The sequence below is a fragment of the Pediculus humanus genome, genomic scaffold (assembly GCF_000006295.1).
Source record: "Pediculus humanus corporis 1103172107667 genomic scaffold, whole genome shotgun sequence".
Classification (NCBI taxonomy): domain Eukaryota; kingdom Metazoa; phylum Arthropoda; class Insecta; order Psocodea; family Pediculidae; genus Pediculus; species Pediculus humanus.
The window spans coordinates 1,171,740-1,186,737 of NW_002987276.1; the positions used below are offsets into that span (position 1 = coordinate 1,171,740).

The 14,998-nt window shown below is 28.2% G+C and overlaps 2 protein-coding genes across 2 annotated transcripts in view; both read left to right on the forward strand.

Moving 5' to 3' along the window:
- Positions 1–3,536: 3,536 nt before the first annotated feature.
- On the forward strand, positions 3,537–7,316 carry Phum_PHUM287330 (uncharacterized protein; the record flags this gene model as incomplete). The annotated part of the gene is made up of 11 exons (XM_002426910.1): positions 3,537–3,650; positions 3,966–4,157; positions 4,497–4,695; positions 4,951–5,186; positions 5,283–5,519; positions 5,600–5,845; positions 5,928–6,127; positions 6,235–6,404; positions 6,471–6,635; positions 6,731–7,044; positions 7,134–7,316. 11 exons carry the CDS (start codon positions 3,537–3,539, stop codon positions 7,314–7,316), a joined length of 2,256 nt encoding a protein of 751 aa, XP_002426955.1.
- Positions 7,317–10,091: 2,775 nt separating this feature from the next.
- Phum_PHUM287340 (uncharacterized protein) overlaps positions 10,092–14,998 on the forward strand; it is a gene marked incomplete at both ends in the record, with an annotated part of 7,204 nt that continues 2,297 nt past the window's right edge. The window contains 11 exons of the mRNA XM_002426911.1: positions 10,092–10,510; positions 10,590–10,763; positions 10,898–11,120; positions 11,219–11,374; positions 11,746–11,851; positions 11,947–12,113; positions 12,203–12,394; positions 12,575–12,716; positions 12,850–13,034; positions 13,133–13,229; positions 14,149–14,267. Of these exons, the coding sequence (XP_002426956.1) occupies positions 10,092–10,510; positions 10,590–10,763; positions 10,898–11,120; positions 11,219–11,374; positions 11,746–11,851; positions 11,947–12,113; positions 12,203–12,394; positions 12,575–12,716; positions 12,850–13,034; positions 13,133–13,229; positions 14,149–14,267 (1,980 nt within the window). The remainder of the gene's footprint in view (positions 10,511–10,589; positions 10,764–10,897; positions 11,121–11,218; positions 11,375–11,745; positions 11,852–11,946; positions 12,114–12,202; positions 12,395–12,574; positions 12,717–12,849; positions 13,035–13,132; positions 13,230–14,148; positions 14,268–14,998) is intronic.

Sequence of the window (14,998 nt, forward strand, 5' to 3'; positions counted from 1 at the left end):
GTGTCGGTGGCGGGGAGGGGAGAGGGGAGGGTCCCCGGAATGGGCATTTAGGTTCGGCATTACTGTCAGTATCGCGACGCGTACTGTGTGGGTGGGTGGTTAACAAGAGTCTGGATTATAAACGTCTCGAAACTTCGATACGATATAAATTGTTTAAAAGGTGTTTAACTTCGCGACCAACTCAAACATTTTTATTATTATCATCATCATCATCGTGTTGTTTAGGGTATTCGTTTGTCTCGATTGTAAATTTTTTTAGTTAGTTTCGAAACAATCAACGACGACGACAACAACAACCGAGATCGAACAACATTGAAAGATTTTCCGGATAATATTACGGGGGGGTGTGTGTGAATAAAACAATCGAATGGAAAATTAATATTATTATTATTTAAACATCATTTTCTATAACTGATAAATCGTTAATAAGGTCGTTCCCTCCCTCCCATTCTCGCGGTATCGTCATGAAAATTTTGATAAGAAAATCATTTACTCGTTGAGAAAATTTTATATCATCTCGAATTTTTCTTTATATATATAAAAATATTTTATTTGTCTCAGGCATGCATGCACACCCCTCATCATCATCATCATCATGAGAAATCGGGTAATTAAGGTAAAAATGTAAGACCTTGAAGAATTTCCGTTTTGTTGAATTCAAATTAATAAAATTATTTTCCACGTAATTGTTTATATACGTAAGTCATTCGTGAACGCCAGATATTCAAAAAAGGGAAGTTTGTGGAAAACCTTTGACACGACGAGTTTTCGGGAAAACAAAAAGAAAAATGCATTTACCTTTTTTGTATTTTTTTGTTTAATCCAAGGCACACACACCTAATCATCCTCCTCCTCCTTCGGTTGTTTTAGACTTTTGTTATTTTTGATAAGGCATTCCCCAAAAAAAAAAAAAAAAAAAAAAATATTTGACGGTGTGTAAACGATTATTATTATTATTATTCTCTATGACTTCCTTCCGTTAGCCTTGACCATGACGTTGTGGGAAAATTTACTCTCCTCACGTCCTTGTTTTACCATATTCAGGTGCAACATTAATTTTTTTATCAACCAAGAAACACCTAAAAACAAAAAATTTACCATCATTATCATCGTTTATCATGGAAATACGTAATATAGAATTTTGACTTGAGATTTCCCCTTTCCCTCTCCCCTCCCCCCAAAAAAATCGAATTTTTTTTTTTTTTTTTTAGGACTTTTTGTTTCCGCGTAGACACAAACTAATGATAAGAAAATTATGTGTGTGATAAGAGAGATACACAAGATGATTATAACCTACATTTGCAAAAGTATCAAATACTAAGAGTTTTTTTTATCGTTTGTTGTTTGTTGTTGTTTGTTTTTATAACAAAGTATTTAAAAACAAATTAAGTTCGGTAACGAAAAAAAAAAAAAGTTTTTAATTAATATATGTATATTCATTTAGACTTTGGTTTCTCTATCGTTAAATTTATTTGTTACTCGTGTTACTTTTAACGGAAGAAAAAAAAAAAAAAAAAAAAAATTTAAATTCTTCATGTCGTAATAAAACATTCAATACTAATAAGAATATTAAATCGAATACTTTAGATAATATAAAATTACAATTAATTTTCTTATCCGAAAAAAAAAGTCTGCTCGATGATGATGATGATGATTTTCATTATAAATGATACAAACACGCGCACGTGCACACGTGCACATGCACGCACGCACGTACACGCACATTTTCGACAGAACGTATTTATCCAAAAATAATTTTTTTGAATTTTCCCAAAAGAAGGAACATTTGACGCTTTCCCTCCATCCATAAAAATAAATTTACCGTACAGGTATATTTTTAGGTACATAATTTCAATATTAATTATTAATGACGCGACTAATCGGCCTAATTTTTAAGATAGATAGATAGATAATTTCGATTAGTTTGATAAAAAAATGTCGTTAGTCATGGTAGGTTTTTAACCTAAAACGAGTTTTAGGTTAAAAAGAATCGAAAAAAAAGTAGGTATTATATATGTATAGGTGCTAAAATAATCGTACCTGGCGACTTTGAAAAAAAACCTCTTGACATTTTTATTGCCTTCTTTTTTTTTTTTTTTTATTCGAGTTGGAATTTTTTTCTTATCTTGACATTGTCTTTCTTAGAAAAGAAGGTATATGTACAGGCCAGACGCGGACGCATTTATTTATTGCTGAAAATAATAATAATAATAATAATAATAATAATAATAATAATAATAATAATAATAATAAATGCTTTGAAAATGTTTCGAAAGAGAAAATGAAAAGTTTTAATAATATATATATATATATGCGAACTCGACTAATTAACCGTGGTTTTTTTCGGGGGGGGGGCCTATTTCCCTCTCCCGCCTCCTCCTTTTCCCACCTTCTCCTCGACAACCAACGGAATTTGGTTTTTTTCTTTGTTTTTTTTTTTTTTACAAGTTAAAAAAAAAAAGAAAATATTTTTATGTAATTATATATGACCTCAGCACCATATATTCCATCATTCATTCCTCGTTTTCTAATCATCATCATCATTCATTTTAGAAAATTCAGGTTTTCTTTTTTTTTATTAATATTTTTCGATTACGGTCGTCGTCGTCGTCGTCGTCGTAAAATTTATAAATTAATAATCACAATTATTATTAATTAATTAATTAAATAATTAAATAATAATTTTTTTTTCTTGTGGTTAAATAGAAAATGAAAACGTAAAAAAGGTTTTACTTGTAGAAAAAACCAAACCAAAATAGATGGCGATGATAATAATAATAATAATGAAATACCTGTACGATAAATCAGATCGTTCACCTGAAAAAAAATTAAAAAGAATGGCTTTGCTCAGGTACTGGTGGTGTACACCACCACCCTTTTGTACCTGAGCAAAAGGTAGAAAGAAAAAAAAAAGGGGGAGGAAACACTGTCTTGACTTCCTTTTCTAAAAAAAAAAAAATTTTTTTATTTTTTTTTCGAATACGTTACGCGAGTTAGTTTGTCACCCCGTAAAAAAAATTATATTCCTATTTTTAAATTTTTTTTCGTATGGATAATAATAATAATAATAATAATAATAATAATAATAATAATAATAATATTTTTTTGTTAAGTAGTTGCGAACGATTCGAAATCGACAATAAAACGATGAGATGATATTTTAAATAAAATTTTATTTTATACTATTATTATTATTATCGGGTAAAAGAGACGTAAAGAGAAAAATGAAATTGTTAAAAAATTACTGGTAAGTATTATCATTATTATTATTATTAAAAAAATGAGAAAAATTATGAAATCCGTATAAGAGAGAGAGAGAGAGAGAGAGAGAGAGAGAGAGAGATGCGTAAAAAGAAAATTTTTTCGGATGAAAATGATGAGGGGGGGGGGAGAAAAACAAAAAAAAATTTTTTTTTTTTACCTTTTTTATTATTATTAATTTTAGGCCTAGAAGAAGGTCGGGATCGAGTTTGGTCGTGGTAGATGATGAACCATTGAAACATTCACCGATTGAAGAACAAGATGATGCATACAATATGATGATGACAATGCTAGACAATGGTCCACATAGAGAGCTTCCCGTGGATGTACCCGATTCTTTTATTGCCATTAGCAAAACACCACCAAGATATCCACCGCCAAGAACTCAGGTGAATAAAAAAAGGTTTACCCCAAAACCTGAAATGAAATGAAAAGTTGTTGAAGAAGAACAAACTAGTTAAACAATGTAAAAAAATTTTTTTTTTTTTTTATTGTTTGTATATATAAGTAGGCAAACAAACAAACGAAAAAAAAAAAAAAAAAAATGTCGTCGTTCTAATATTTCTAGAATAATTTTCAATTCAAGGATATATATTTTACGGTTCCAAAACCGATATAAAAACATCATCAAGGTGGCATATATGTGAGAATTTAAAAATTGATTTAATAATGACCGCCATATTTTTTGTTTTTTTTTTTTTTAGGGTTCATCACGCATGAACGGTTTGGCTAAACCTATTCCTCCACCGAGAGATCATTTAACAATTGAAAAAGATGGGAGACTGATGAATAGGTTACCAGCTCCGCAGGTTCCAGCGAGAACTGTTATGACTATCAATAACAATACTCAAAGGGAACCAACCAAGCGGGAAATGGATAGTATTAGAAAATTCGAGGTGAATTTTCCATCAACAACCATTTTATGTAGAGGGGCAAAAAATTAAATAATTGAGAATCGAAATAGAAACAAACAAACAAACAAATCATAAAACATGATCGTTTGTTCGTACAAACGACCTGAGTTGTGGAATTCATTTATTTCAAACATCACAACCTGTAAAAACCGCCGCGCCCAAAAACATATCCATCCAGACGACGGCATTTTTTATTTTTCATTAGGCAAATGAATGAACGCCCCAAATTATTATTATTATTATTTCTTTTTTTTTTTATCCCTTTTCCTCGCGTTAAAAAAGTTTCTTATTGTATTAAATTTTTTTTTTTTTTTTCGGCAGGAACAAATTAGGCAAAGAAAAGAAGAAGAGGAAAGGATAGCAAAACAAAATGAATTTCTTAAAAGTTCAATAAGAAGTTCGAAAAAGCTTCAAGCTGTTGAAAGTAATCCTCCTCTAACCGGAGTTATTAACGATGCCTATTCAGACGAGGAAGGAAAAGATGATGTTGCTGCGACTGATATTGTTCATAAATTTATACGTAAGTTAAATGATATCCCTAAAAACTTTTTATGATAATAATAATATGATGGCGTGTCTATCGTATTAAAATGTAAATCACGAATCACTTAAAAAAACGGAAAGGAAAAGTATACGACATTTGTATGAATAAGACTATAGGCCCTTTGAATGCAAGGCACCATTATTTAGTCATCATTCACAGATTCGACCGTTCGCACATAATATGATAATATAATCTTTAAAAATATTTGTTTAATAAAAAAAAAATTTTCAGTGTACGGAGAATTAGTCGCCGCTTTGCAAAGACTTCAACATCAAATAAAAGAAAATAATGCGCCTTGTTTGGGAAACCTTGAGCCTCAGTTGGCAACAGTACAAGCAATTTTGTTAAGTCCACAATTTGGACGAGCTCTTTCCGTTTGTAATAAAGTCCGAGAAGTAACTTTGTCAAACGAAAAACAATGTTTACCTAGTCCGCAGTCTTGGCAAGCTCAAGAATTGGCTAGAGATGTAAGTGTGTGTGCGTGTGTGTGTGTGTGAATATTTATTAAAACATTAATTGATTGATTGATTGATTAATTTTTTTTTTTTGTAACGGAAAAACAGTGCATTCAAATTCTCGAACCGTGCTCTTTACCAGAAGCTGGCGAATTAAATCAAATATTAACTAGTTATGGTATGGAAGGATTATTATCTGCTCACGATACAATTGCCTCGGGTGATATTGTTGCCTTGGATGCTCCTGCCACAGATGTACTTTTAACATCTGAAGATGCTCATTACATTTCTAAAGAATCTACGGGCATTAAAATTGTTAATATTGACAAAACGAATGAGCCACTCGTACGTATCATATTCACTCTTTAACTCCATCTTTCTTTCTTAAAAAAAAAAATGGTTGGAATGATAATTGTATTTTCCAGGGTGCGACTGTTAGAAACGAAGGAGAAGCTGTAATTATTGGTAGAATAGTTAAAGGAGGAGCAGCTGATAAATCCGGTCTCTTACACGAAGGAGACGAAGTTTTACAAGTAAACGGAGTAGATATGAGAGGGAAAACTATACATGATGTCTGTGATATATTGTCTGGAATGATAGGAACTTTGACTTTTCTCATCATTCCCGGACACACACCTAGGCCCATTCAGCCTACAAACACGAACACTGTCGTACGTTTCTCAAAAATTTATCATAAAATAATTCGATGATACATAATTTAAGTTTGGACATTAACGACGATATCATTTACAGATGCACATGAAAGCTCATTTTGATTACGATCCGGAAGATGATACTTACATACCGTGCAAAGAATTAGGTATCAGTTTTCAAAAGGGAGATGTTCTTCATGTTATTTCTCAAGAAGATCCCAATTGGTGGCAGGCGTATAGGGAAGGAGAAGAAGATCAAGTATTAGCAGGATTGATACCCAGTAGAACTTTTCAACATCAGTGAGTCATTCATACAAGATACATAATAAAAAACGTGAAAAACTGACTAAAAAACTGTTTTTTCCTCTCTCCCCCTTCCCCCTCCCCCCTTGATTGTTATTTTGTAGGAGAGAGTCTCTCAAGCAACAAATAGCTGGAGACAAATTATCAAAGGAAAAAACCAAAAAATCATCAACATTATTATGTGCCAAAAAACACAATAAAAAGAAAAGGAAAAAATCGTCATGCAATGCTTACAATGAAGGAAGTTATCCAATTTATTCCAGTACTTTAGACGGTAAGTATTACAATGTTGTTGGAAAAAAGAAACTTTTTGGAAACACGTGTAAAAAATTTTTTTTAGATTACGACGCGGATGAAATATTAACATACGAAGAAGTGTCTCTATATTACCCCAGATCAAATCACAAACGCCCAATAGTATTAATAGGACCTCCAAACATAGGAAGACACGAATTAAGGCAGAGGTTAATGGAAGATTCCGAAAGATTTGCTGCTGCTATTCCTCGTATGTTTTTTTTTTTTTTTTTTTTTTAACTCTATCATTCTACCTATTTCAATACCATCAATTTCTAATTTCCTTTTTCTGTCAAATAATTAAAGATACGTCGAGAGCAAGAAAAGAATCAGAAGTTGACGGTCAAGATTATCATTTTACATCTCGAGCACAATTTGAGTCTGATATATTAGCTAGAAAATTCGTGGAACATGGAGAATACGAAAAAGCTTATTACGGTACATCGTTAGACGCTATAAGAACTGTTGTGAGTTCTGGTAAAATCTGCGTATTAAATCTACATCCTCAAAGTTTAAAAATATTAAGGAGTTCGGATTTGAAACCTTATGTCGTTTTTGTCGCGCCGCCATCTCTCGAAAAACTAAGGCAGAAGAAAATAAGGAATGGCGAAGCGTATAAAGTAATTTTTAATTTAAACTAACCGTTTAACGGAGAGGGGTGGGTTTGATGATGATGATGATGATTGATTATTATTACTTAATATTACAGGAGGATGAATTGAAAGGTATAATTGAAAAAGCAAGAGAAATGGAAGATAAATACGGACATTTTTTCGACATGATAATAATAAATAACGATACGGAAAGAACGTACTTACAGTTATTAAAAGAAATAAATAGTTTAGAACGTGAGCCACAATGGGTACCAGCATCCTGGGTCAAGGCTGTTTGATTAGTGCTCTTATGGACAATTTGTAAGAAGACATTTTCGATCACCTGCAGAACTGAAACAACAAAATAAAAAAAAAATAAAATCTATTTTTTTAATTACACTTTCAGTTTCTGTCCTTTGGGAAACATTAGAAAAATTGGCACCATCAGAAAAATCAATTTATTATTATCACCATCAGTACCACCATCACCACCACCACCACCACCACCACACTCTGACATTTTCTATTTTGCTCGATGTAAGGACCTATTAAATACTTTAAAGAAAATATTAAAGTACAACACACATTTCGAATATCAAATTAAATTGTATGAAATCATTATATAAAATCATTAATAACACAAATAATAATAATAATAATAATAAGTATGATGAAAAAACTAAAAAGAGGTTATTCGATAATGTGTCTCACACAAACTAAAACAAAACAAAAAGAAGATGAATAATAATAATAATAATAATTTAGATGAAATATATATATTGAAAAAAAAAGAGTAAATGAAATGTTATTTAAATAAATAATTAATTAATTACCTGATTTTATTTAAAAACCAATAATTATTTATTTAGTTTTTTATTTAAAAAAAAAAAATGTAGGAAAAATTAAGCAATATTGTTTTATTATTATTATTATTATTATTATTATATAAAATGTCATTAGGTGAAAAATTGTTATTCGACATTTTTCCTTTTTTTTTATTTATATAGAAATATTTACAAAAAGAAAAAAAAAAAAAGAAAAAAAAAAGAAAATATTATTTAAAATTCTGTCGATCTATTAGTCATTCTTATTATTATTATTATTATTATTACTACCTTTTTTATTAAATTAAATTAAATTATTCAATTTTTTAATACAAACGAATAAAAAATTCTTTTTTTTTTTTCTTATTAGTTAACAAAAAATAAAAAATAAAATAAAAACAACTCGATAAAGTTGTTTTATTATTCTTGGATCTTCCATATTTGTTTAAGCAGAAAGAGACTAATAAAATATTATTTAGTAAATCTTTATATATAAAAAAAACTAAATTCAAATAATACTTATTAAAAATATATATATATATATATTTTAATAGGTGGTTCTAATAATTCGTCCTTATACAAAAAAAAAAAAAAGAGAAAGAAATTTAAAAAAAAAAAAAATCTATCAAATTTTAATTCGTTATTTCTTGTCAATTTAACTTCCTCTTTGTAATTTTTTTTTTTCAATTTTTTTATTAATTTTTTTTTAATATGAAAAAATCACACGTTTCGTTCTTTTAATGTTTAGAGGTGCTTTATTTTGAAATATATTATTATTTCATAATTTGTAAATATTTATTATAAAAAAAAAAAAAATAAATACAATATATTATTGTAATTGTTTAGAAAATATTTAAAATAATTATTATTATGGATCAATTTACCTGTCTTTATAAATGTAAAAAGTTGGTTTCATTTTTGTCCATTTTTCATTTAAAAAAGCCTCCATCTCAAATAATCTTTTAATAACTTTTATTCTCTTCTTCTTTTTCAAATGTTTAGATATTTTTAATTAATTAAATATCAATTATTATATCACAAATTTAAAAAGAAAAAAACACTTAAGAACACAACTGACTAAGCTCTTGCTGTAGCTTTTACTAAAGTAAAAACCCGCGTAAATTTTCGCGCGTAAAAGTCGGTTAGCAACCAATCTTTATTGCAAGTTAAAATAAATTTCATTCTCTTGCAAATTTCAATTATTATTATTAATAATTTATTTTTTTATAAAAAATTGCAAACTACGTCCTTTAATTGTTTTCAATTACGTAATGGTAAGTATTTTTTTAAAATTATTATTATTATAAATTTTTTCAATTTTTATTAGTTCGTTTCAAATGCTTAACCTTTACTTTATCTAATGACGTCACTCGTGACGTAATAATTTTTTTTTTTTTTTAATTTTCTAAAATAATAATTATTACTTTTCTTTTTAGGTTAGTTATTTTATTGATAAGTTTTTTTTTATATAATTGTAATTATATATCGTGTAAATTATTCCGTAAGTTTTAAATTTTTAAAAAGTGTATTTATCTATGTGATTTTTATCCTTAGCTGCCTCCATTTTTGTACTAAACTCATCGCTTAAAAGAAAATGGCGGATATTCCTTAATGAAGAATTGATTTTTATCAAATAAATTGTAAAAAACAATGAAATAAGTTTTGGAATTTCATTATTTAGTACCGGATACGTTATTTCTAGTTTAATTGTGTGAATTTAGTTTTAATTAGGACATTTTGACAGTTTTATTAAATATAATGTAAGTAAACTAACCGGTGGGTAATGAACGCGTGTTCTTTAATTTATTGTTTTCTTTTTTTTTTTTCTAGTTAAATGTATCTTTTAGTTAGTGTATTATTACTTGTGGTGAAAATAATTTTTCATATTTAAAAAATAAAATCAATGATAAACGTTGTTAAATATTTAAATATCTATGCTGACAATTTGTTTTTCAATTAGCTTTTGCAAAAGAGTAAATATTTTCTAAACCAACTTAAATACTATTGGTTTCGGTTTAGGAAAATAAATTTTCAATTAGTTTTATAAAAAAAAAAAAACTATGTGAACCTCTAATTTATTTAGATAATTAAGATAATTTAGAATATTTGATTTATAAATTTGAATTTTTGATTTTTTCTTGTTTCAGAATATACTGCTTTATACAAATTTTTCTTATAGAAAAAAGCTAACTATTTGATTTAAAAATCAAATTTTTTAATTGGAACTTGTATTAATGCAGGCTAAAAAGGATGAGTGAAAAAAGTGAATCTGAAAACTTGGGAAATAATAACTCTGGGAATAACTTTTCGATTGAATCGTTAGGACAGGACAGTAGTCTAATTGCTCAAGACAACATTCAAATAGAAAAGAAAGATAAATTTTCTTGGCAGTTTGGAGAAAATGTTAAAAGGGATTCTTTTGGTTTCATTTTAAGGACTGATCCACTGCCCTTAAATACTGAAAAAACAAAAAAATCAGATAATCATGATAATTTAAATAATATTGACTCTGAAAGGTGCAAAATTGACAAAAAAAATGACAAGAGAAAGAGTGAGGATCGATATGATGAGGGGAAAAAAGATAGAGAAAGGGGAAGAGATAGGGATAGAGATAGGGATCGGGACAAGCCAAGAGATAGGGACAGAAGTCCTCATGGGTATAAAAGGAAGTAAGTATTTATGAAAAACCAATTTTTACAAATTTTTACTTTTTTATAAGTTGACGTAAAAATTAAAAAATGTTATCAGATATTCAAAGAGTCCATCACCTCGTCGTTCTAGACATAGGAGAAGTAGATCAAGAAGTAGAACTCCTCGAGACCCAAGATTAAGAAGAAATCCAGGGAACCTAGGAGACAGAGATAGGAACAGATATAGAAGGTATTCATCTGAAAAGAGTCCAGATAAGGATTCAGATAAAGGGTAAAGAATGTATTTGTTTTATTTTTAATTGTATTTAATTTCGTTGTAATACTTTTACTTTATTTATCACATTAATAATTGTCCTTTAAATTGCTTGTACTTTATATGACACTTAACAAATTTTTATCGTTTAGTGATATAAGAGGTTCTAGTCCCAGAAGAGATAGATCTAGAACCCCTTCTGGATGGAGATCAAGTCACAATCGTTCAGGTCCTGTTGATCCTCGTAATCCTCCAATGAATATAAATAGCTGTCAAGATTACATGCCAATGGTGACCAATTTCCACACTCAAAATGTAAATCAAGTTTCAGCACCTTCTAATAATTCTCCTGGAACCCTTGCTCCTGGTTCAGATGTAAGTTTTTATATATAAATTCTTTTTAATTACATAATTATTGAATTTACCTAATGTTTAATATATATATATATATATATATATATTTTTTTTTTCAGAATTCATTTAATAGGTATCAACCTAGCAATGCTCCTTCAGTGTTGGCACCTCCTCAATATAACTATCAAACTGGTCCGGGTGGTCCTGCCGCACCAGAAGGTTATCCAGGATACGATGCATATTATTCAGGATATCCTCCCCCGCCGACTCATCCTGTAAGTTTTACTTAATAATTTTTTCAGATCAATGAATTTATTTAAATGTACGCAGGTTTAAGTTATAAAATGTAAAAAAAAAACAAATTGAAAATATGGAAACAATTGATTAAAAGACCTTATATTGGTTAGTGCAAATTGGTTATGATTCTCTCCTGAGCGGCAAACTTAGTCTGTAGGATGATTGTAGGCGAGCCTTTGATTAATAAAAGTTATTGTTGTTATCCCGTCAAGATAAACACTAGCTACCAGGTCTGCTGTTATAAATTTAAAAAAAAAAAAAAAAAAAATTGAAAAAAAGTAATTATTTTTCAAAAAAAATAAACCGTTTAATTTTAATTAATATTTTTTATTCACTATTCTCTAAACAGTCGGAATACATTCAATCTCGACCCAACAATTGGTCACGTGACATGAATTCATCGTCTAAAGTTGGATCTGTTTCCATCAATACGGACGATCCAGCCAAAAAAGAAGGTAAATTTTTTTAATTGTCTTTAAATTGTGTTTTACAGTTACAAATAATATATAAAAATTTACTTATTTATTTTTTTTTAAAGCAATCGAAAAAGAATTATTGCAACAGAAAATTACTTTATCTAAACAAAGGGTAGAATATTTAAGAAAAGGAGTTATATTAAATCGAGAATTAGAATTGTTAAAAATTCAAAAGAAAGAACTTATTGGCGATAAGACAAGAGACAGCGAGAAACTTTTAAAAGAAAATAATAAATTACAGGTACGATTTATTAATTTTTTGTTTTGTTTTTAATTCTAACAAACGTTTTAACTAATTTTTTTTTTGTTTTGCTTTCTGTTAAATTTCAGCTTGAAATAGCCAGTAAAATAAAAGCAGTAGATAACGTCATAGATATTTTAACGGGAATAATCGGGGATGAAAGGCCGTCGATAACAATGGAAGAAAAGACGGATGGAAGTAGAGTTTTCGGACGGGATTCTTCTAAAGAAAGGGAAAAAAGTAATTCTAGAGAAAAATCAGAGAAGAAAAAAGCGGAAAAGGTAAAACGGTTGTAATGTTTGCGTGTTTTTTTAAAAATCATTACCGTGACGCGTATTATGCGTACTTGTACCAAAAAAAAAAATTGCGAATGATTATTTAAAATTTTTTATTTATTACATTTTTTTTATTTATTTTTTTTTTTTTTTATTATCGTAAATTAATTAAAAATTGAAAAATAGAGATCTAAAGAATCTTCAGGAAGCGGTGATGATACATCGAGTGATGATTCGACTTCGGATTCAAATACCGAATATAGAAAAAAATCGAAAAAAAATAAGAAAAGAAAGAAGAGAAGAACTGATGAAAGCGACGAAAATCTAGGTAATTCCTTTTTTTTTTTATAGGTTGTCGCGTCCAGTCGTTACAGATTGTCCCCTGTGACGTATAAATATATATATTTATTAAAAATAAACTAAAATTGATTTTTACTTTTTTTTTTTTAAAATCATTTCAGCACCGCCGGGTAATGAATCTAATACGCACGCCGTTGATAATCGTAATGACGAACCCAAACCTTTGTGCAATTTTATTTATTACGATCCGGAAATGCATTGGTGTCAAGTTTGTGATGAATTCCCACGAACTGCTAAAGAATATTTAAATCATCTTCATAGCAAAGAGCATAAAGAATTAACGCAGGTAAAATTTAAAAAAAAAAAAAAAGTCGATCCTTTTTCTTAATCCATGATTAATTTAAAGTTTTTACCATTTTTTCTTTTTTTTTTTTTTTCCAATAGGAAAAAAAATTAAATGACATGCCCTGGCATGATTTAAACGTACACGAAGAAGTACCATTTTACGAAGGGGCTCCGACGAAGAGGATTCCAATAAAAGGTACGTTTTGCACAATGTTTAAGATTTCTTTTTTTTTTTTTTTTTTGTCGTAGAAAAATTTTGATCAATTTCATTCTTTTCTCTCTCTCTCTTCCCTCTCTCTCTATTTTTAATTAATGAAACAAGAGTGAATTTAATGGGAGATGAGATTTCGTTTTAATTAATGCATAATAATGATAACAATAACGACAACAATTATTTGAAATTGCATCGTACAAATCAATTGTTCGATTCATTCATTAATTATTATTATTATTTACTTTGATTTTTTTGAGAATTGAGAAAAAATTTCACCCCGAAAGTTTTTTTTTTTTTTACTGTAATGGATTTGAGTCAGTCGGTTAATATGTCAAATATATTGAGATTGAAATTGGTCAAAATTAGTTTAAAAATGAAAATAGATAGAATTATAATTAAATAAATGGCAGAAAATGTGTTGTATTTAATTCCTACGGGAGTTTCTGACTGTTAAGAGAAAAAAAGGTAGGTTTATAATTTTTAATTTATTTATTTATTAACGTTGCAATATTTTTAAGTATAAAGTGATGGAAAAGTGTAAAAGTAATTTTAAAAAAAAATCAACCCCTTTTTTTTTTATTACTTATTTATTACCCTTATACAGTTATTGTTGTTTTATTTAAGTGGCAAAACTTAATAAATTTTTGGAAAAGGTTTCGTTGCGTAAAATTTGGGCTTCGACTTGTGTGACCTCATTGATTGATTGAAACAAAAAAAATAAAAAATAAAAAAAATAAAAAGTTTGAAGAAAGAAGATGATGTTGTTCAAATCGATTTTACCTGGCATACTTATTTATTTATTTATTTATTTATTTATTGTCTCACATTAATTGATTGTTTTTTTTTTTTTTGTGATTGTTATTTAAAGTGTAAAAAAAAAAAAAAAAAAATTTGTGAGAAGTGTTTTTTCTTTTTTTTTGCATAAAAAAAAAAAAAAAAAAAATTTATGTAAATATTAGAAAAAATATTTCATTTAAAAATTATTGTATGTATATTATAATTATGTATTATTATTATTATGTATTATTATTATAAGAATGGAGTTTGCAGCATCCGAGAGAGAGAGAGAGAGAGGAAGTACTCACTCATCAAAGGGAGTATATAATTTTAGTTGAAGAAGAAGAATTATCATTCTCAACGTGGGGATTATTGTCGCCGAAACGTTAAACAAAGGAAAAAAAATGGGAAGAGAGAGAGAGAGAGAGAGAAAACAAACAAAAAAGGGAAAAAAGGAAAAGGAAAAGGAAAAAAAGGAGAAAAAAAAAGAAGGAAAAAAAAATGATTGAGAATTCATTCGTAAACTTGGAATTAATTTTTTATTAATTCTTGTTCGTAACAAATTGAGAAAAAAAAAAAAAAAAAAAAAACTCTTGAAAATAATATATATGTGAATATAATTATTTTAAGAGTATAAAAGGCATGTCATTTTTCAGCTTTGAAAAAAAAAAACGTTGGAAACACGAATATTGGGGCTATATATATCTATATATATTTATATATATATACGAGAAGATGGAATTATAAAATTAGGGGGCCTGTATAATCAATATGGACAGATAATTGGCCGCCGAATGTTTTTAACAACAATCAAATGGTACAACACGTAAAGAAAAAAGTATTTTGATTTAAAATATATAACAGTCACCGATATACGACATGATGTTTTTATCATAAACTAATTATTTCTCTTTTTCTCTTTTTTTTTTTTTTTTTTGATGTTTTTTTTAGGGTTGCAATTTTTAGTGTCGGCC